The following is a 20,259-nucleotide window of genomic DNA, read 5'->3' as shown; positions in this document are numbered from 1 at the left end:
CGTCTGGGGCCTCCCCTGCAGGTGAGGGTGGATCCCCGTTGACGACAACACTTCGCCTTCCCTGCCCCAGGGCGTTTTCAGGAGCCCGCGGCGTTCGGGCAGGCACCACCCCAGTTCCTCCCAGCCCTCTTCTCTGCTGGGATCCACACAAGGATGGACTACGCACCCTCATCAGGATTCACCCTTTTCCCAGTGTTATATTCTCATTTCCTCCCTACAGCCTCTCCCGATGCCTGGAGTTCCAGGGAGGAAACTGAGGCTGTATCGAGAGAAACCTTGTCTTGCTTCCCTCCCGCCTGCAGAAAATGCTGGGCTGGGATTTAAACCGGGATCTGTACACACACACAGGCCATACCTTCGTCAGGAAATTTCCCCTCCTTCATCCCCCAAACTCTCTCTTTTTCTTTTTTGAGACAGAGTTTCATTCCTGTTACCCAGGTTGGAATGCAATGGCGCAGTCTCGGCTCGGCTCACCACAACCTCTGCCTCCCAGGTTCAAGTGATTCTCCTACCTCAGCCTCCCGAGTAGCTAGGATTACAGGCATGCGCCACCATGCCTAGCGAATTTTTTTGTATTTTTAGTAGGGACAGGGTTTCTCCATGTTGGTCCAGCTGGTCTCGAACTCCCGACCTCAGGTGATCCACCTGCCTCGGCCTCCCAAAGTGCTGGGATTACAGCCGTGAGCCACTGTGCCCACCCTTTTTTTTATAGAGATGGAGTTTCACTCTTGTTGCCCAGGCTGGAGTGCAATAGTGCGATCTCAGCTCACTGCAACCTCTGCCTCCTGGGTTCAAGCGATTCTCCTGCCTCAGCGTCTCTAGTAGCTGGGACTACAGGCATGCACCACCACATCCGGCTAATTTTGCATTTTTAGGAGCGATAGGTTTCTCCATATCGGTCAGGCTGGTCTGGAACTCCTAACCTTAGATGATACGCCTGCTTTGGCCTCCCAAAGTGCTGGGATTACAAGCACGAGCCACCATGACCAGCCCCCATTTTTTTAAAAAAACAGAATTTTTCGGCCAGGCGCAGTGGCTCACACCTGTAATCCCAGCACTTTGGGAGGCTGAGATGGGTGGATCACGAGATCAGGAGTTCAAGACCAGCCTGGCCCACATGGTGAAACCCCATCTCTATTTTTGAAAAAAGAAAAAAAAAATTTTTTTTCTCTGTCACCCAGGCTGGCATCAAGTGGCTAAATCTCGACTGACTGCAACCTCCACTTCCTGGGTTCAAGTGATTATCGTGCCCCAGCCTTCCAAGTAGCTGGGATTACAGGACTGCACCACCACATCCAGCTAATTTTTGTGTTTTTAATGGAGACGGGGGTTTCATCATGTTGGCCAGGCTGGTCTCCAACTCCTGACCTACCCGCCTTGGCCTCCCAAAGTGCTGGGATTACAGGCATGAGCCATCGCACCCGGCCCCATTCCCCAAACTCTTACTCATTCTGCATTAGCCAGCTCTGGGAACCCCTCCCCCAGAGAGTCTCTCTGCTTCTCCACAGCTGAGGGCTGCAATCCCGAGACCCTTCACCTACCTTGTTGGTCCTCGAAGGCCCCATAGTCACTTCCCTCTCTGTTATCTTCCTTCCTCCAAGTTCCCCCAGAAGCCCAGCTATTGTCTCTGCAACTGCAACTTCCTGTTTGTGGCAGTGGGGCCAGGAGCCCCTTGTCCCAGACTTCTGCATTGTCCTCAGTCCCATAGTCCCTGGCCCAGATGGTCAGTGGGATTAAAAAAAAAAAAAGCCGGCTGGGCGCAGTGGCTCACGCCGATAATCCCAGCACTTTGGGAGGTCGAGGCGGGTGGATCACGAGGTCAAGAGATCGAGACCATCCTGGTCAACATGGTGAAACCCCGTCTCTACGAAAAATACAAAAAAAATTAGCTGAGAATGGTGGCGCATGCCTGTAGTCCCAGCCACTTGGGAGGCTGAGGTGGGAGAATTGCTTCAATCCAAGAGGCGGAGGTTGCGGTGAGCCGAGATCGCGCCATTGCACTCCAGCCTGGGTAACAAGAGCGAAACTCTGTCTCAAAGAAAAAAAAAAAAAAAAAAAAAGAGCCCTCTGGCTAGTCACAGTGGCTCATGCCAGAAATCCCAGCACTTTGGGAGGCCAAGGCGGGTGGATCACTTGAACTCAGTTCAAGACCAGCCTGGCCAACGTGGTAAAACCCCATCTCTATTAAAAATACAAAAAATTAGTTGGGGGTGGTGGCACATGGTATGGTCTCAGCTACACAGGAGGCTGAGGCAGGAGAATAGTTTGAACCTAGGAGGTGGAGGTTGCAGTGAACTGAGACTGAGCCTCTGCACTCCTGCTTCGGCAACAGAGTAAGACTCTGTTTACAAAAAAAAATAAGCCTCCACCTCTCTCAGCGAGAGGGTCCCCAAATAACTCCCCTGCCCCAGGCCGCCCGGGGCCCTCTCACCCCTCACTTCCCCTTGCTCACCGCCTCCACCTTTCCTCGTGCTATCCTCCTTTTTGCCTCAAGGCCTTTGCCCAAGCTCTGCCTGATGCTTAGAGCACCTGTTCCCCACTCCCAAGGTCCAGGGCAGGGTCTCAGCCTCAGCACTATTGGTGTTTGGGCTGGATGGTTCTCTGGGTGAGGACCATCCTGGTGGATTGTAGGTTTTTTTTTGCTTTGGCCTTGGTGGTTTGTTTGTTTGTTGTTTTTGAGACGGAGTCTCACTCTGTCGTCCAGGCTGGAGTGCAGTGGCACGATCTTGGCTCACTGCAACCTCTACCTCCTGGGTTTAAGCAATTCTCCTGCCTCAAGCCTCCCAAGTAGCTAGGATTACGGGCACTTGCCATCATGCCTGGCTAATTTTTGAATTTTTAGTAGAGACCGGGTTTCTCCATGTTGGTCAGGTTGGTCTCGAACTCTCGACCTCAGGTGATCCGCCCACCTTGGCCTTCCCAAGTGCTGGGATTACAGGCATGAGCTACCACTCCTAGCCTCTTTCTTTTTTTTTTTTCTTTCTTTCTTTCTTTTTTTTTTTTTTTTTTTGCTTTTTTCTTTTTTGAGATGGAGTCTCACTCTCTCACCCAGGCTGGAGTGCAATGTCGCAACCTCGGCTTGCTGCAGCCTCTGCCTCCTGGGTTCAAGCGATTCTCCTGCCTCAGCCTCCCAAGTAGCTGGAATTATAGGCATGCCTCACCATGCCCAGCTAATTTTTTTTGTATTTTTAGTAGAGATGGGGTTTCACCATGTTGCCCAGGCTGGTCTCGAACTCCTGACCGCATGTGATCTGCCCACTTTGGCCTCCCAAAGTGCTGAGATTACAGGTGTGAGCCCCTGCATCCTGCCTGGCTGTTGGGATTTTGACACCAACAGCTCTTTGAGAGGCCAAGGTGGGCAGGTCACTTGAGGTCAGGAGTTCAAGACCAGCTTGGACAACATAGTGAAATCCCATATCTACTAAAAATACAAAAATTAGCCGGGCGTGATGGTGTGCACCTGTAATCCCAGCTACTCAGGAGGCTGAGGCAGGAGAATGGCTTCAACCAGAGGTGGAGTTGCAGTGAGCCAGGATTGCACCATTGCACTCCAGCCTGGGCAACTAACTAAATAAATAAATAAGATTTAAAAAGAATGGAAAAAACATAACCCCAGACGACAGCCAAGCACCTCCTTTGCAGATGCGGTCTTCAGGGCTTTCCACAAATGTGCCAGCTTGTTTCCTACCGAACCCTACGGAGCAGGAGTTAATGGTCTCCCCCTTTCACAGAGGAGGAGACTGAGGCATAGAGGAGGGCAGCACGCTCGGGATGCAGGAACTCAGGACCCCTAGTTCTTTCTTGGGCTCGACGAGATGGACCAGCCCCTGGAGGGTGTCCAACCCCTCCCAATGGACTCGGGAAGCCACGGCCAGGCTGGGCGGAACCGTGGGTGTCCCTGGCGCCGCAAGGTGCCAATTAAATGCTCGTGGCCGTCTGGGGCCAGAGCTGTGGACGGCAGCATGGCCGAGCCGGGGCCGGAGCCCGGGCGTGCCTGGCGGGTGCTCGCCCTGTGCGGGGTGGCCGTGTTCCTGGCCGCAGCAGCGGCTGGCGGGGCCCTGGTAGCCTGGAATCTGGCCGCCTCGGCCGCTCGGGGACCTCGCTGCCCGGAGCCGGGGGTCAATGCCACAGTGCCGCCCGGGGACCCGCCGCCTGGGGTCGATGAGCTGCGACGCCGGCTGGCAGAGGCTGCCGAGCGGGAGGAGGCCCTAGCCAGGCAGCTGAACCGGGCAGAAGGTATCCGGCGGGAGTTGGAGAAGGCATTAAAGGCCTGTGAGGGCCACCAGGTAGGTGGGCCGGGTGGAGGGGGAGCTTGGGAATCCAGAATGTTGGGGTAAGAGAGGGCCTGCCCACACATCCCCAGGTTTCCCTCCCTTTGCCTCGGTTTCCCCAGTTCCTCAAATTGAGGAGGCATTGAGAATAGCACCCTAATGCCTTCCAACTCTTACGATGTTAGTTCACCATGGAGTCTACCTTCTGATCAAAAAGGTGGATAACCTGAGGTCAGGAGTTCAGAACCAGTCTGACCAACATAGCAAAACCCCGTCTCTACTAAAAATACAAACGTAAGCCAGGCGTGATGGTGTACACCTGTAATTCCACCTACTCGGAAAGTTGAGACAGGAGAATCACTTGAACTCGGGAGGTGGAGGTTGCAGTGAGCTGAGATCATGCCACTGCACTCCAACCTGCATGGCAGAACGAGATTCTGTCTCTAAAAAAAAGGGGGTCTCACTGTCTTCTGCCATTTGCCAGATAAATGGTGTCTGGAGAAACCACAGACCACCCGAGGCCCTCCTGCATGCCCCCATATCCCCACTCAGCCCCACTCCAGCCAGTTTCCAGCAGCCCTATTTCGAGAGCAGGACACACAAGTCACCTGTAATTAGGAGGCTAAAGTTGGCCTCTTAGGGGAGGTACCTGCTAGATCCTCCTTTTCCGCTGGCTCACCCTTCAGACTTTTTCTTAACCCTTTCCAGCCCTGAGCCTGACAAAAGAACTGTCCTAAAAATCCCAACTATTTCCATTTATGGAGTGACTACTGTATACCTCTGTGTACACCTCCCACTCCACTCCACCCTCCGAGTCCAGCCAAGGTAGGGCAGCATCTGAATTTTAAAAATCAGAATGGGGAGCGAGCGGTGGCTCACGCCTGTAATCCTAGCACTTTGGGAGGCCAAGGTGGGTGGACATTTTAGGTCATGAGTTCAAGACCAGCCTGGCCAATGTGGTAAAACCCTGTCTCTACTAAAAATATGAAAATCAGCTGTGTGTGGTGGCAGGCACCTGTAATCCCAAGCGGAGGTTGCATTGAGCTAGATGCCACCACTGCACTCCCGCCTGAGTGAGACCCTGTCTCAAAAAACAAAAGAAATAAAAATAAACCCTTACCCCTTTTCTGCCCCCACCAAGAAGGGAAGGGACTAGAGCAGTCAAGGTGCTGTAAGATGTCCTGAGGAGGCTGGACCAGCCCTTTTGCAGAGTGTCCTACAGAGACAACAGACACGTACCCTAGAAATTCAATCACTGTCAAGCATCAAATTGCCCTGTGTTGGTTTCTGTTGCTGCTGGGTTTTGGTGTGTTTTGTTTTGAGACAGAGTCTTGCTCTGTTGCCCAGGCTCGAGTGCAGTGGTGGGATCTCAGCTCACTGCAACCTCCGCCTCCCAGGTTCAAGTGATTCTCCTGCCTCAGCCTCCCAAGGAGCTGGGATTCCAGGCGCCCACCACCACACCCGGCTAATTTTTGTATTATTTTAGTAGAGACGGGGTTTCACCATGTTGGCCAGGCTGGTCTCAAACTCCTGGCCTCAAACGATCTCACCCACCTCAGCCTCCCAGAGTGCTGAGATTACAGGCATGAGCCACAGTGCACCCGGCCCCCTGTGTTGGTTTGTAACCCCATCAGCGAGTCCCAGATGGAGCTGAAAGTGGAACTTCAATCTGACTGCAGAGCTAAGCAGTCTCCACTTTCCGGTGGCTTAGGGTTGCTGGTGTTAAACCTGGGCAGAGATCTTCCTCCAGGCAGGCAGCTGTCACCACTCGGTGCCCCAGGCTTCAGAAGTCACTTCTGTATTCTACAATTACAAGGCCCGAAAGGACATTCCACACAAAGTTCAGGACACAGGGTCCTCGGTGCCTTCTCACTGTCCCCAAAAAGGCCAGGCCTATTCACTCCTCCCCTCCTCTGCCTACACCCCCTCCCACTTCCCCTCCACTCCTCAGAGCCGGCTTCAGACCCAACTAACGACACTGAAGATTGAGATGGACGAAGCCAAGGCACAGGGGACCCAGATGGGGGTCGAGAACGGGGAGCTGACAGGTGCGTTGCGGTGCAAGGGAGTGGGCAGGGATTAAAGGTGGGAGGAGCCTAGATGAATACTAGTTATACAAAAAGGCACGCAAACGTAATGCAAATAACATGGAAATAAACGCAAAAACTTATGAAGCGAATGCAAACAACATGCAGAGGTCATGAACGCAAATGCCACAAAACATGCCAACGCCTTTTAAACGACTCACAAAAGCAATGCAAACCTATGAAAAGCTATGCAAATAGCATGTGGAGCCAGGCAATGGCACACACAAATTTAATTCAAATAAAGCAAAGCATGCAAATGGCATGCAGAATATCAACTCGGATTCCGGCGTGCCTGGGGCGAGTGAGGGCGGAGTCTCCAGCCTGATCCCGCCCCCTGCGCCCGCAGAAGCCCTGGCGCGCTGGGAGGCGGTGGCCATGGAGTCTGCGCGGCGGCTGGACGAGGCTCAGCGGCGCGCCGGTGTAGCGGAGGCTGAGAGCGAAGCCTGCGCAGCCCGAGAGGCGGCGCTGCGCGAACGCTAGTGAGTGAGGGGCGGGCCCGAGGGCGGGATGGGACAGGGAGGGTGCGACCAATGGCTGCGCAAGGTACATTATTTCGGCCAATCATTACTTTGGGTGTGGAATTGTGGGCGGGGCATTGTTGGATATGCTGGGAGGATTCTAGAGTTGGAACCTGAGGATGGAGAAGGGAATGGACTCTCTTGGGGTTCCAGGCTGGGGCGGGCATTCTAGAAACTTGGGTTCCCAGGATCCAGCGTCGGTGGGGGGCCCGAGAAGGACGGGGAACAGAAGAGAAGGGTGCAAGAAAAAGGGAGTATGGAGGGAGAGGCTGGTGGTCTGGGGACAGAGCTTCTGGGGATGGAGCTGGGAGTCTCTAGGGAGTGGTCCCGGGAATGGCTGCGGGTAGAGAACTGATGACGGATCCTGGGGACCGGGAGACCCTGGTAGTTGCAGATCTCTGGGGATGGAGTTCCCAGCGAAGGGGCGCTCGGGCGGATGAGGGCTGTCGATGTCTGGGGACAGGGGTCCAGAGGCTTACAGCCCCCTTCCCCCTTCCCGGCAGTAACGCCCTGGAAACCGAGATGAGCCACCAGCGCAGAGTGCCCCGGCCGCGGCCCCGCTCGGGGTCCCGACCCCGGCCCAGCCCTCGCTCGCGATCTCGCTCCGGACCCTCCGGGGGCTGCCGGCGGCCGGCGCGGCGCGCACGAGGGTGAGTCGGCCCCAGCCGGAAGGGGGCTTCGGCCAGGAGGACAGACATTGGTGGGGGGGACTCTGCGGGACGTGTATAGAGGCGCCCTCACGCTGGATGCGACGCTCGGCTTTAGACCCTGGAGCCGCCCTGAATGGACACTGCACAGAAAGGAGCCTCAGCCCTCTCTCTCCAACCGTGTAAAGTACTTATTCTACAGACAGGGAAACTGAGGCCCAGGTGATCATGCAGTGAGTTAGTGTGGAGCTGGGATTTGAAGTCTCCTCTAACAAAAGTGTTGCCCTCAATTTTTGAGGACTTTAGGACTAGCCCTGGCTCAGGAGTGACCTGAAACGGTCACTCTCCCTCTCTGCGTCTCAGTTTATCCTATCTGTAGAATGGGTGATTGAACTCATGATAGGGAGTTGATTTGACAACAAAAGCTGATGAAAGTGGCACAATAGGAAAACCGCAAATCCCTAATCCTGTGAGAAGGATACAAAACTCCCAGATGGAATTTAAACAAAAAGAACCAAGTAACGTGTTTGTTTGGCTGGTTTTGTTTGGTTCTGAGATGGAGTTTCACTCTTGTTGCCCAGGCTGGAGTGCAATGGCACGATCTGGGCTCACTGCCACCTCTACCTCCCGGATTCAAGCAATTATGCCTCAGCCTCCCAAGCATCTGGGATGACAGGCCCCCACCACCATGCCCAGCTAATTTTTGTATTTTTAGTAGAGACGAGGTTTCACAATGCTGATCTTGAACTCCCGAACTTAGATGATCCACCCGCCTCGGCCTCCCAAAGTGCTGGGATTACAGGCTTAAGCCACTGTGCCCAGCCCATGTTTTTAACCTAAACTGCAACAAAGGTGACATGCCTGAGATGGAGCAGTGATTCAATATTCCCAAGTCTGTTAATCACTATAGTAATAGATCAAATGAGAAAATTTATAAATTGTGGGGGGAAAAAACACATCAAAATCAGTGCCATGGTAAGGACATCCACTGTCAAGTAGTTATTTTTCTGGGCATACTAGCCAATGCAATTACACAAGAAAAATAAAAGGTACAATGAAAAGGAAGAGAATCTCATGAAAGTACTGTTCCTATGGGTCAAAAATCATTGAAATATGGACACTTTTATATTGCTCAATTTCACATGACTGTATTGTTGGGTTTTCTTTCTTTTTTCTTTTTATTTTTTGAGACAGAGTCTTGCTCTGTCTCCAGGCTGAAGTGCAGTGGCACGGTCTCGGCTCACTACAATCTCTGCCTCCCGGATTCAAGTGATTCTTCTGCTTCAGCCACCCACGTAGCTGGGACTACAGGCGCCCACCACCATACCTGGCTAATTTTTGTGTTTTTAGTAGAGACGGGGTTTCACCATGTTGGCCAGGATGGTCTCGATTTCCTGACCTCGTGATCTGCCTGCTTTGGCCTCCCAAAGTGCTGGGGTTACAGGTGTGAGTCACCGTGCCTGGCTTATTTTTCAAGTCTTTAAACATTTTTAGCTTGTTATCTAAATGTAAACTTTATGTTTGGCGTAACTACAGACTTACAGAAAAATTGGTGTATTAGTACAAAGAAGTTCTGGATATCCTTCACCCAGATTCCTGAAGTGTTCACTTTGTTTTTGTTCTGTTCTGGGTTTTTGAGATAGGGTTTCTATATATCACCCAGGCTGATCTCCAACTCCTGAACAATGCTAAGGTTCACATGTCACTTTGACTCCTCCAAACTCAAGGCTGGCCAGGTGTGGTGGCCCACACCTGTAATCCCAACATTTTGGGAGGCCAAGGTAGGAGGATCACTTGAGCCCAGGAGTTCGAGAACAGCCTGGGCAACATAGAGAAAACCTATCTCTACAAATAATAACAAGAATTAGCTGAGCATGGTGACATGCATCTGTAGACCCAGCTGTTCAGGAGGCCGAGGCAGCGGAATCACTTGAACCCAGGACCACAAGTCTGCAGTGAATTGTGATCACACCACTGCACTCCAGTCATCTCAGTTGCAGAGCAAGACAGAGACACTGATCACAGCCTCCGCCTCTGAGCCATCCAGGGGTCTGGGAATTGTCAGGGGACATATTCTCAAAACTTGAAAATTAAAACTATGGAGTCTGACTCTGTCAGCGGGCTAGAGTGCAGTGGTGTATTCTCAGCTCACTGCAACCTCCAACTCCCAGGTTCAAGCAATTCTCCTGCCTCAGCCTTCCGAGTAGCTGGGATTATTGGCATGCGCCACCACGCCCAGCTAATTTTTTGTATTTTTAGGAGAGACGGGGTTTCATCATGTTGGCCAGGATGGTCCCAATCTCCTGACCTCTGATCTGCCTGCCTCGGCCTCCCAAAGTGCTGGAATTACAGGCATGAGCCAGAAAAAAAAAATGTTAAAAATCATGAGGCCAGTCACGGTGGCTCATGCCCATAAGCTCAATACTTTGGGAGGATAAGGCAGGAGAATCTCTTGAGCCCTGAAGCTCAAGACCAGTCTGGGCAACATAAGGAGACCCTATCTCTACAAATAACTTCTTAAAAATTCTTTGGGGCTGGGCGCGGTAGCTCACGCCTGTAATCCCAGCACTTTGGGAGGCCAAGGTGGGCGGATCACAAGGGCAGGAGTTCTAGACCAGCCTGGCCAACATGGTGAAACCCCATCTCTACTAAAAATACAGAAATTAGCTGGGCATGGTGGCGTGCGCCTGAGGTCCCACCTACTCAGGAGTCTGAGGCAGGAGAATTGCTTAAACCCGGGAGACAGAGGTTGCAGTGAGCCGGGATCATGCCATTGCACTCCAGCCTTGGTGACAGAGTGAGACTCTATCTCAAAAAAAAAAATTCTTTGGGAGGCTGAGGCAGTGAATCACTTGAGCTCAGGTGTTTGAGACCAGCCTGGGCAACATGGTGAAACCCTGTTTCTACCAAAAATACAAAAAATTAGCTAGACGTGGTAGTGTGCACCTGTGGTCCCGCTACTCAGGAGGCTTAGGTGGGAGGACCGCTTGAGCCTGGGAGGCAGAGGCTGCAGTGAGACAAGATCACACCACTGCACTCCAGCCTGGGTGACAGAGCAAAACCCAGTCTCAAGCAAAGCCAAACAAAACAAAGAAGAGAAAATAGCCAGGCCAGGCTTGGTGGCATGTACCTGTGGTCCCAGCTACTCAAAAGGCTGAAACAGGAGAATCACTTAAGCCCAGGAGGTGGAAGCTGTAGTGAGCCATGATCATGCCACTGCACTCCAGCCTAGGTGACAGAGTGAGACCCTGTCTCAAAAAAAAAGAAAAGAAAGAAAGAAAAAAAGCTGGGCACGGTGGCTCACACCTGTAATCCCAGCACTTTGGGAGGCTGAGGCAGGCAGATCATGAAGCCAGGAGACGGAGACTATCCTGGCTAACATGGTGAAACTCCGTTTCTACTAAAAATACAAAAAATTAGCCGGGGGTGGTGGCACACACCTGTTGTCCCAGCTACTAAGGAAGCTGAGACAGGAGAAACACTTGAATCTGGGAGGTGGAGGTTGCGGTGAGCTGAGATTGCACCACTGCACTCCAGCCTGGGCAACAAAATGAGACCCTGTCTCAAAAAAAAAGAAGAAAGAAAGAAAGAAAAAGAAAAGCGTTTGTCCCTCCACACAGTGGAGCACTATTAAACCGCCATTTAAATGGCCAAAGCAGATCTTCTCTAAGATACGTTAATATGAAAAGCAGGAGAGTGATATTTTGCGTATTTTTTTTAATGCAGGGCTTGGGGAGGGGACTTTTATTCAAATATCTCTGAAGGAGACACTGATCACAGCCTCCGCCTCTGGGGAGCGATCCAGGGGTCTGGGAATTGGTAGGGGACATATTCTCACATTTCTCTATGCACCTTTTATAAAGATTGCATTTTTTTTAAAACCATGCACGTGTGTTACTCATTCAAAATTTAAAACTAAAATTTGTTTGTAAAAATGTCCAGGCTGAGTATGGTGGCTCCTGTCTGTAATCCCAGCACTTTGGGAGGCTGAGGCAGGAGGATCATTTGAGCCCAGGAGTGGGAGATCAGCCTGAGCAATGTAGTGAGACCACCGTCTATACAAAAAGTTTAAAAATTAGCCAGGCATGGTGGTGCACACCTGTAGTCCCAGCTACTTGGGAGGTGGAAGCAGGAGAATCACTTGAACCCAACCTGGAGGTGGAGGTTGCAGTGAGCCGAGATTGCGCCACTGCACTCCAGCCTGGGCAACAGAGTGAGACCCTGTCTCAAAAAACTACATAAATAGGTTGGGCACGGTGGCTCACACCTGTAATCCCAGCACTTTGGGAGGCTGAGGCAGGTGAATCATCTGAGGTCAGGAGTTTGAGACCAGCCTGGCCAACATGGTGAAACCTAGTCTCTACTAAAAATACAAAAATTAGCCGTGCGAGGTAATGGGCGTCTGTAATCCCACGTACCTGGGAGGCTAAGGCAGGAGAATAGCTTGAACCCAAGAGGCAGACGTTGCAGTGAGCCGAGATTGTGCCACTGCGCTCCAGCCTGGGCCACAGAGCGAGCCTCCATCTCAAAAATAAAAATAAAAATTAGCTGGGCATGGTGGTGTGTATCTGTAGTCTCAGCTACTCGGGAGGCTGCGGCAGGAGAATCGCTTGAATCCTGGAGGTGCAGGTTGCAGTGAGCCGAGATTGCAACCACTGCACTCCAGCCTGGGTGGCAGAATGAGACCCTGACTCAAAAACTAAGTAAATAAAAATAAATTTTAAAAATTCCTAAGAGGCTGGTGTAGAAAGGGGAATGGAAGCCCTTGGAACTCTGACACCACCCCGTTTAGTCAGCTCTGCTCACGATCCTCCCACGCACCTAAGGCTTGTACGTGCCTGATCAGGGCCTTCACCTGAGATGGGGCTCACCTGGAGGCCTTGCCCACGGGGAAAATGAGGCTGCGGGAAGGGGAGATCTGGCCGTTGTGTTCCGCTACCGGCCACCAGGGGTCGCCCCAGCCAGCAGATCCGGTTGCTGCCTCCTGAGGGCTGAGAGTTTGAGAGTCGGACAGGGTGGGTCTGAGACCCCCCTCCCTCGGCCCTGGCGTCAATCCAGAAGCCAGCAGGAAACGGTTCCTCCTTCTGGAGTCCGCCAGAGCTGGAGGCCTGGAGACTGGCCTCGCCCCAATCGGGACCCCAGGGATGCAAGACCCCCTCACCATGAGGCTGTGGGGTCCAAGAATAGGCCCATGTGGGGCCGGGCACAGGGCCGTCCAAGGCAACTAAGACATCGTCACCAATTATGCATTTGTTTATTTATTTATACTGCTGGCTCCATCCCGACCATACCCGAGGGACCCCTGAAAATCAGTTCTGAGACGGGCACAGTGGCTCACACCTGTAATCCCAACACTTCGGGAGGCCAAGGCCTGCAAATCACTTGAGATCAGGAGTTTGAGACCAGCCTGGCCAACATGGTGAAACCCTGTCTCTACTAAAAATACAAAAAGTAACTGAGTGTGGTGGTGGGTGTCTGTAATCCCAGCTACTCAGGAGGCTGAGGCACGAGAATCACTTGAACCCAGAGGCAGAGGTTGTAGTGAGCCGCAATTGCACCATTGCACTCCAGCCTGGGAGACAGAGCGAGATTCCATCTTAAAAAAAAAGAAAAAGAAAAAGAAAATCAGTTCTGAGGATGGAGGCGATAGGGAGCCACAGCAGATGTGTTAGTGGGAAGGGCACAGGCAGAAGTGGTGTCAAAGAATGTTAGGAAGACAGACTTTGAGGCTGGAGGTTTGGAACCCCAGGGAAGTCATAAGGCAGAGAGTTGGTGAATATTCCTGGTGACAAGGAGAGAGGAGGATAGGCCCAGTCCTTGGGCTGCACTGAGCCTCCCCAGATGCCCAGGGAGGCCAACAGCACTTCTCAGTGAGACTTGCCTCCCTGCAGACAGAGCCAGCCCCTGAGCTGTCTTTGTCCTGTCTCCCTGCCTCCACCTGTCTAACGATCTCTCTTGGACACTGTTGGTCATCTCTCTACCTCTCTCTCTTTTTTTTTTTTTTTTTTTTTGAGACGGGGTTTCATTTTTTTTGCCCAGGCTGGAATGCAATGATGCGATCTCAGCTCACTGCAACCTCCACCACCCGAGTTCAAGCGATTCTTCTGCCTCAGCCTCCCGAGTAACTGGGATTACAGGTGCCTGCCACCACACCTGGTGAATTTTGTTTTTGTTTTGTGTTGTTTTGTTTGTTTGTTTTTAAGTAGAGACAGGGTTTCACCATGTTGGCCAGGCTGCTCTCAAACTTGTGACCTCAGGTGATCCACCTGCCTCGACCTCCCAAAGTGCTGGGTTATAGGCATGAGCCACAGCGCCCGGCCTCTGCTGGTCATCTCCCAAAGTGTCTTTCTGTCACTGGTTATCTCTGTCTGTCTACTCCTGTCTCCAGGGCACCATCCTGGGTAACCCCTATCTGTGGCCACACTGGAGCTCCCCTCCCATAGCTGGAGGTACAGAGGTAGAGGACAAAAATGGAAAGCCTATATATAGTAGCATTGCAGGAGGGGACGTGAGCCAACTGCAACCTGATCTTTGCAGCCCCCAAATCACAGGCAAGGAAGTGGGTTTCTGGCTTTCAGCAGGGAATACAGAGTTCCAGAGAGCACGGGTTTCCGCCACCCCACAGAGAGACTCTTTGCCTCCTCTGCCACCTCGAAAAACACAAAACTTAATTTCACTTCAATTAACCAAAAACCAAACACGTGGACATAAAAGTGGAGGGCTGGCTGGGCGCAGTGGCTAGCCAGTGGCTGGTGCCTGCAATCTCAGCACTTTGGGAGGCTGAGGTGGGCAGATCATTAGGTCAAGACTTCGAGACTAGCCTGACCAGCCTGGTGAAACCCGGTCTCTACTAAAAATACAAAAATTGGCCGGGTGTGGTGGCACGTGCCTGAAATCCCAGCTACTCAGGAGGCTGAGGCAGGAGAATCGTTTGAAGCCAGGATGAGGAGGTGACAGTGAGCCAAGATCGTGGCACCGCACTCCAGCCTGGGTGGCAGAGTAAGACTCCATTAAAAAAAAAAAAAAAAAAATTAGCCGGGTGGTGGTGCTTACCTGTAGTCCCAGCTACTCAGGAGGCTGAGCCAGAATTGTTGCAGCCTGGGAGGTGGAGGTTGCCGTGGGCTGAAATGGCACTACTGCACTCCAGCTGGGCCACAAAGTAAGACTCTGCCAAAAAAAAGCGAAATAGTGGAAGGTTTTCTGAACTTCACTGAAATCTTTCTTCACCAGAAATATCACTTCCTCAGGGACCTTCCTGAAGTCAAGTGATTTTTTTTTTTTAACCTCGTGTCTCCATGAGGACCTCAGTGTCACTTTTCAGGCAGTGACACAGAATTGACTTCCTCATCAGTCTTCCCTTCCCCACTCAGACAAACAAATGTAACCAAGTCAATTGTCTTCGGTCTAGAAAAACAAAAGGCTTTAGAACGCAAGCCTGACTTTCCGATGCCCCTCCAAGGGAATCTGAAGGGATTCATGCGCAGAATTTCCTGTAAACATGACAAATTGTTTTCAGGAAAAAAACCAACGCTCACATCAGGGCCGATGCCTTTGAGCTCATGCGGAGTCTCAGCCAGGCACTCGCCATCTCCCGGCCGATTCTTCTGGCTGAAAACAGACAGAACATTTTCATAAAGTCCCTGTTTAGAGATTTTAGACATCGCAGGCAAAGATGTCAATGAAAACAACCTCTTTGAAGGACAAACTGGTGACAACTGTCATAATGTGAAAAAGACCCAGTAATTTCTTTTTTTTTTTGAGATGGGGTCTCACTCTATCACCCAGGCTGGAGTGCAGCGGTGCAATCTTGGCTCACTGCAACCTCTGCTGCCCAGTTTCAAACAATTCTCCTGCCTCAGCCTCCCAAGAAGCTGGGATTACAGGTGGCCGCCACCACGCCTGGCTAATTTTTGTATTTTTAGTAGAGACGGGGGTTTCACCATCTTGGCCAGGCTAGTCTTGAACTTGTGACCTCGTGATCCACCCGCCTCGGCCTACCAAAGTGCTGGGATTACAGGCATGAGCCATCACACCTAGCCCAGACTCAGTAATTTCATTTCCGGAAATTTTATTTTCTTTTTTTTTTGTTGTTTTTTTTTTGAGACTGGGTCTCACTCTGTCACCCAAGCCCCAGGCTGGAGTGCAGTGGTGCAATCTCGGCTCACTGCAACCGCTGCCTCCCGGGCCTAAGCTTTTCTCTCACCTCAGCCTTCCAAATAGTGGACTGCAGGTGCACACCACCATGCTTGGCTAATTTTTGTATTTTTTGTAGAGGCAGGATTTCAACATGTTGCCCAGGCTGGTCTTGAACTCCTGGACTCAAACGATCTGCCTGCCTTGGCTTCCCAAAGCGCTTTGGATTACAGATGTGAGCCACCGCACCCAGCCAGGAAATTTGATTTTCAATCTTCTTTTATTTACTGAAACACATAACTTAAAAACAATTTAAGTGCCCATTTGCAATTTTATGGTAATATATCTGGCGAAAACCTAAACAGCCGGCAAAAGGAGTCAATGAATCTCAAACACATAATATTGAGCAAAAAGAGGAAGGTCTATCTTTACCTCTTTTGTTTAAAAAAAAAAAAATCAAGCTGGGTGCAGTGATTCACACCTGTAATCCCAGCAGTTTGTGAGGACAAGGTGGGCGGATCACCAGAGGTCAGAAGTTCGAGACCACCCTGGCCAACATGGCAAAACCCCGTCTCTACTAAACAATAAAAAACAAAAAAATTGGTTGGACATGGTGGTGTGCACCTGTAATCCCAGCTACTCAGGAAGCTGAAGCAGTTCTCCTGCTTCTCTTGAACCTGGGAAGCAGAGGTTGCAGTGAGCTGAGATCGAGCCATTGCACTCCAGCCTGGGCAACAAGAGCAAAACTCTGGCTCAAAACAAAACAAACAAACAAAAACATAAGTTACAAAGTTAAATCAGCTAATATAACAAATTCGAAACAAACATTACGAATTAAAGGTGTGAGATCAAATTCGGAAAGGACGTCAAATACTGTTTTTGAGCTTGACACAAATGGCGTCAGTATGTATATTTAAAACTCTGCTTCTCACACGTGACAACTGCTCAAAATCGTGGCACATCAGGACCATCAGGACCGGGAGGGAGGTGGGGCTTTTCAGTTTTCTGGGAGTTTGAGGTTGCCTTTATTTTTCCTTGTCAACTGATATCACATTCATACCTACAAAGATGCAACATCTTCAATATACAATGAAGAACAGCCAAGACCTTAAGTGCGCACCGAGACCCGCACTGAGACCCGCACCTCCTGGCTTTGGCCCAGACACTGCACCCAGTCTCAGCTCCTCCACCGGACCCTGGTCACCCACACTTCATTCCCATCGTGCCCTCCCTTCTCCAGTGCTCTTGCAGGCCTGGGGAACCAGCAGCTGAAGATACTGCCCCTCCCCTGTGTCTCAGTTCCTCAGCCTGGCATCAGAGGCCAGGCACGATCCAGCCCTCACATCTTAAAAAATGCCATCATCCCCGGATGTGGTGGTTCATGCCTGTAATCTCAGCACTTTGGAAGCCAAGGCAGGTGGATCACCTGAGGTTAGGGGTTTGTGACCAGCCTGACCAACATGGTGAAAACCGTCTCTACTAAAAATACAAAACTTAGCCAGGTGGTAGTGGCGCGCACCTGTAAGCCCAGCTACTCGGAAGGCTGAGGCAGGAGAATTACTTGAACCTGGGAGGCAGAGGTTGCGGCGAGCTGAGATCGCACCATTGCACTCCAGCCTGGGAGACAGAGCAAGACTCCGTCGAAACAAAGAACAAACAAACCAAAAAAAGCCATCATTTATTAAGACTGAGTATGTTCCAGGCACGGTGTCAAGTGCTTCAAAACTGGCTATGTTGTCTTCACTTGCTTTTTGTTTTGGTTTTGGTTTTGAGGGCGGGGGGGCTTTTTTTAGAACAGGGCCTCGCTATGTTGCCCAGGCTTGTCTCAAACCTATGAGTTCAAGCAATTCTCCCACCTCTACCTCCCTGATTGCTGGGATTACAGGTGTGAGTCACTGTGCCCGGCTATCTCCACTTCAGACAGCAGAAAGCTGAGGCGCAGGGAGGGAAAGTCACTTCTCCAAGGCCACAAAGCTGGTAGGTGACACAGTCAGAACTCAACTCCAGAAGCCTAAATTGTAACACTGGGTTCCCTCACACTACATTGCCCCCATTCTGGAAGATGCCCTCCTCCTGCCCTGCTCTGGGGGGCTCTGGGTGGGTCTGGCCAACCTGGAGAAATGGCTGGTTGGGCACCCGTGGCAGCCCCCAGCCCTCCTTCCCCCACCAGCAGCCGTGGGCTGGGAAGGGTCCAGGAACTGCCGGGTAGCTGCAGAGGTCAAAAGTCAGATGTGGGTTTCCTGCCAACCCCTGGGAACTTCCTTCTTCCCGATTCGACGCTCCCCTCACTGCGCACCACCCTGGAGGACCCCTCCGCTCTGTCCACCATCCCTCCTACTTCGTTACCCTGGCTCATGGGGGGACGGGTCCCCACACCCCAGCATTCACACTGCCGGACAGAGGACAGCAATTGCACGATTGTCACCTGTCTGGGATCAAGCCTCCTTTCCAGCTCCCGGCTGCTGTCCCTCCAGCCCACCCGGACTCCACGGGGCAAGGGGTGTCTGTCCCAGTCTGTCTCCCAAGACTGGGAGTTGCCTGTGGCTGGGCTTAGGGCTGACACCTCTTGGGGGACCCGGCATCAACCAGCACGAAACAAAGCAGAGACTTGCAGGGAGGGTTTCCCTGGAGCTCCTGATTCTGGGAGCTGGGCAGGACACACAGAATCCTTTGCTTCCTGGTCCCCGAACCCCCTCCAGGCCCACCAGGGAGGTGACCCACAGTGACCCCCATGGTTTCTTTGTTTGTTTTTGTTTTTGTTTTGAGACGGAGTCTCACTCTGTCTCCAGGCTGGAGTGCAGTAGAGATCTCGGCTCACTGCAACCTCTGCCTCCCGGGTTCAAGTGATTCCCTGCCTCAGCCTCCCGAGTAACTGGGATTACAGGTGCCCGCCATCACATCCGTCTAATTTTTGTATTTTTAGTAGAGACAGAGTTTCGCCATGTTGGCCATGCTGGTCTCAAACTCCCGACTTCAGGTGATCCACCCACCTCGACCTCCCAAAGTCCTGAGATTCCAGATGTGAGCCACTGTGCCCGGCTGCCCATGGGGTTTTGAGTGTCCAGGGCAGGAAGCTGAGTCCCATCTATCCACCACTTGTCCGTCACCATCTCATGGAGCCTCCAGCAGTGCCTCCAGCAAGAAATGACCCTAATCATAACGACGGCTACAGAGTGACCAAGCACCAGGCATGCCTCGTCTCACAAAGGGGTACACTGAGGCACAGACATGTGAGGCCTCTTGCCCGAGCTCACACAGAATGGAGCCAGCTCTTCCCAGCTCCAAGCTCATTATTTCCTGTGCTGTAGTTTCCTGGAGCATTTATTGAGCACCTAAGTGAACAGGGCATCGGGGAGCAATGACAGAGCTTGGGGAGCCAGCGCCACCACCATCCATGACTCAGCCCTCTGTGACACCCTCCTGTGCAATTACTGATCACCTACTGTTTGTCCCGCCCTGGGCTAGCTAGGCATTTCATACTTTAAAAAAACAAAAAAACAGCGTCTTGGCCAGGCGCGGTGGCTCACGCCTGTAATCCCAGCACTTTGGGAGGCCGAGGAGGGTGAATCATGAGGTCAAGAGATTGAGACCATCCAGGTCAACGTGATGAAACCCCGTCTCTACTAAATATACAAAAAAATTAGCTGGGCATGGTGGCGCGTGCCTGTAATCCCAGCTACTCAGGAGGCTGAGGCAGGAGAATTGCCTGAACCCAGGAGGCGGAGGTTGCGGTGAGCCGAGATCGCGCCATTGCACTCCAGCCTGGGTAACAAGAGCGAAACTCCATCTCAAAAAACAAAACAAAACAAAAACAACAAACAACAACAACAAAAAAACAGCGTCTCGCTCTATCTCCAGGCTGGAGTGCAGTAGTGCGATCTCGGCTCGCTGCAACCTCCGCCTCCTGGGTTCAAGCGATTCTCCTGCCTCAGCCTCTCGGGTGGCTGGAATTACAGGTGTGCGCCACCACACCAGGCTAATTTTTGTATTTTTAATAGAGATGGGGGTTTCACTATGGTGGCCAGGTTGGCCTCAAACTCCTGACCTCAGGCAATCTGTCCACCTTGGTCTCCCAAAGTGCTGGGATTACAGGTTCGAGCCACCTTGCCCGGTGCCTTTCCCACATTTTGTGGCATTTCATCAGCACCAGGGAAGTGGGTCCACTTCTGTAGCCAGCCTGTCTCGAGGTAAGTGAAGCTCCGTGAACTAACAGCATAAGACCCTTGAGGCAGCGCCTTTTCTTCTCTGTGCCTCAGTTTCCCCCACCACCGAAGAGAGACAGTAACAGGCCTGGCATAACTCAGTGACCTAATTGCAGTAGGTACTGAGAACAGCACCCGCCACCAAGTAAAGGCAAAAGCAAGGCTCCAAAAGGTCGAGAAAGCCTGAGCCGCCAGCCAGCGTCCCACCCAGCATTTATCAGAGGTGTCCAACCATGCCCTGCTCTGGCTCTAGGCCCCCAGCCCCTCCCCCAAGCTCTCACAGCCAGGGTGGGAGTGTTGTGATAACCCGCAGCCCCCGTTTCCTCCAGGCCAGGAAGGAGCCAGGCAGAGGAAGTATTAAGAGGAGTAATATAAGCACTCCCCCCTGCGAGGCAGGAGCC

The 20,259-nt window shown here is 52.0% G+C and overlaps 1 protein-coding gene across 1 annotated transcript; it reads left to right on the top strand.

The window, feature by feature from the left end:
* Positions 1–3,944: 3,944 nt before the first annotated feature.
* Positions 3,945–14,454, top strand: CCDC194 (coiled-coil domain containing 194). Its single transcript, XM_054250660.2, has 4 exons — positions 3,945–4,286; positions 6,223–6,319; positions 6,705–6,837; positions 7,380–14,454. Exons 1-4 carry the CDS (start codon positions 3,963–3,965, stop codon positions 7,528–7,530), a joined length of 705 nt encoding a protein of 234 aa, XP_054106635.2. The 5' UTR covers positions 3,945–3,962; the 3' UTR covers positions 7,531–14,454.
* Positions 14,455–20,259: the final 5,805 nt, after the last annotated feature.

Source organism: Callithrix jacchus, chromosome 22, assembly GCF_049354715.1.
Source record: "Callithrix jacchus isolate 240 chromosome 22, calJac240_pri, whole genome shotgun sequence".
Lineage (NCBI taxonomy): Eukaryota > Metazoa > Chordata > Mammalia > Primates > Cebidae > Callithrix > Callithrix jacchus.
This window is presented reverse-complemented; position numbering and strand designations above follow the sequence as displayed.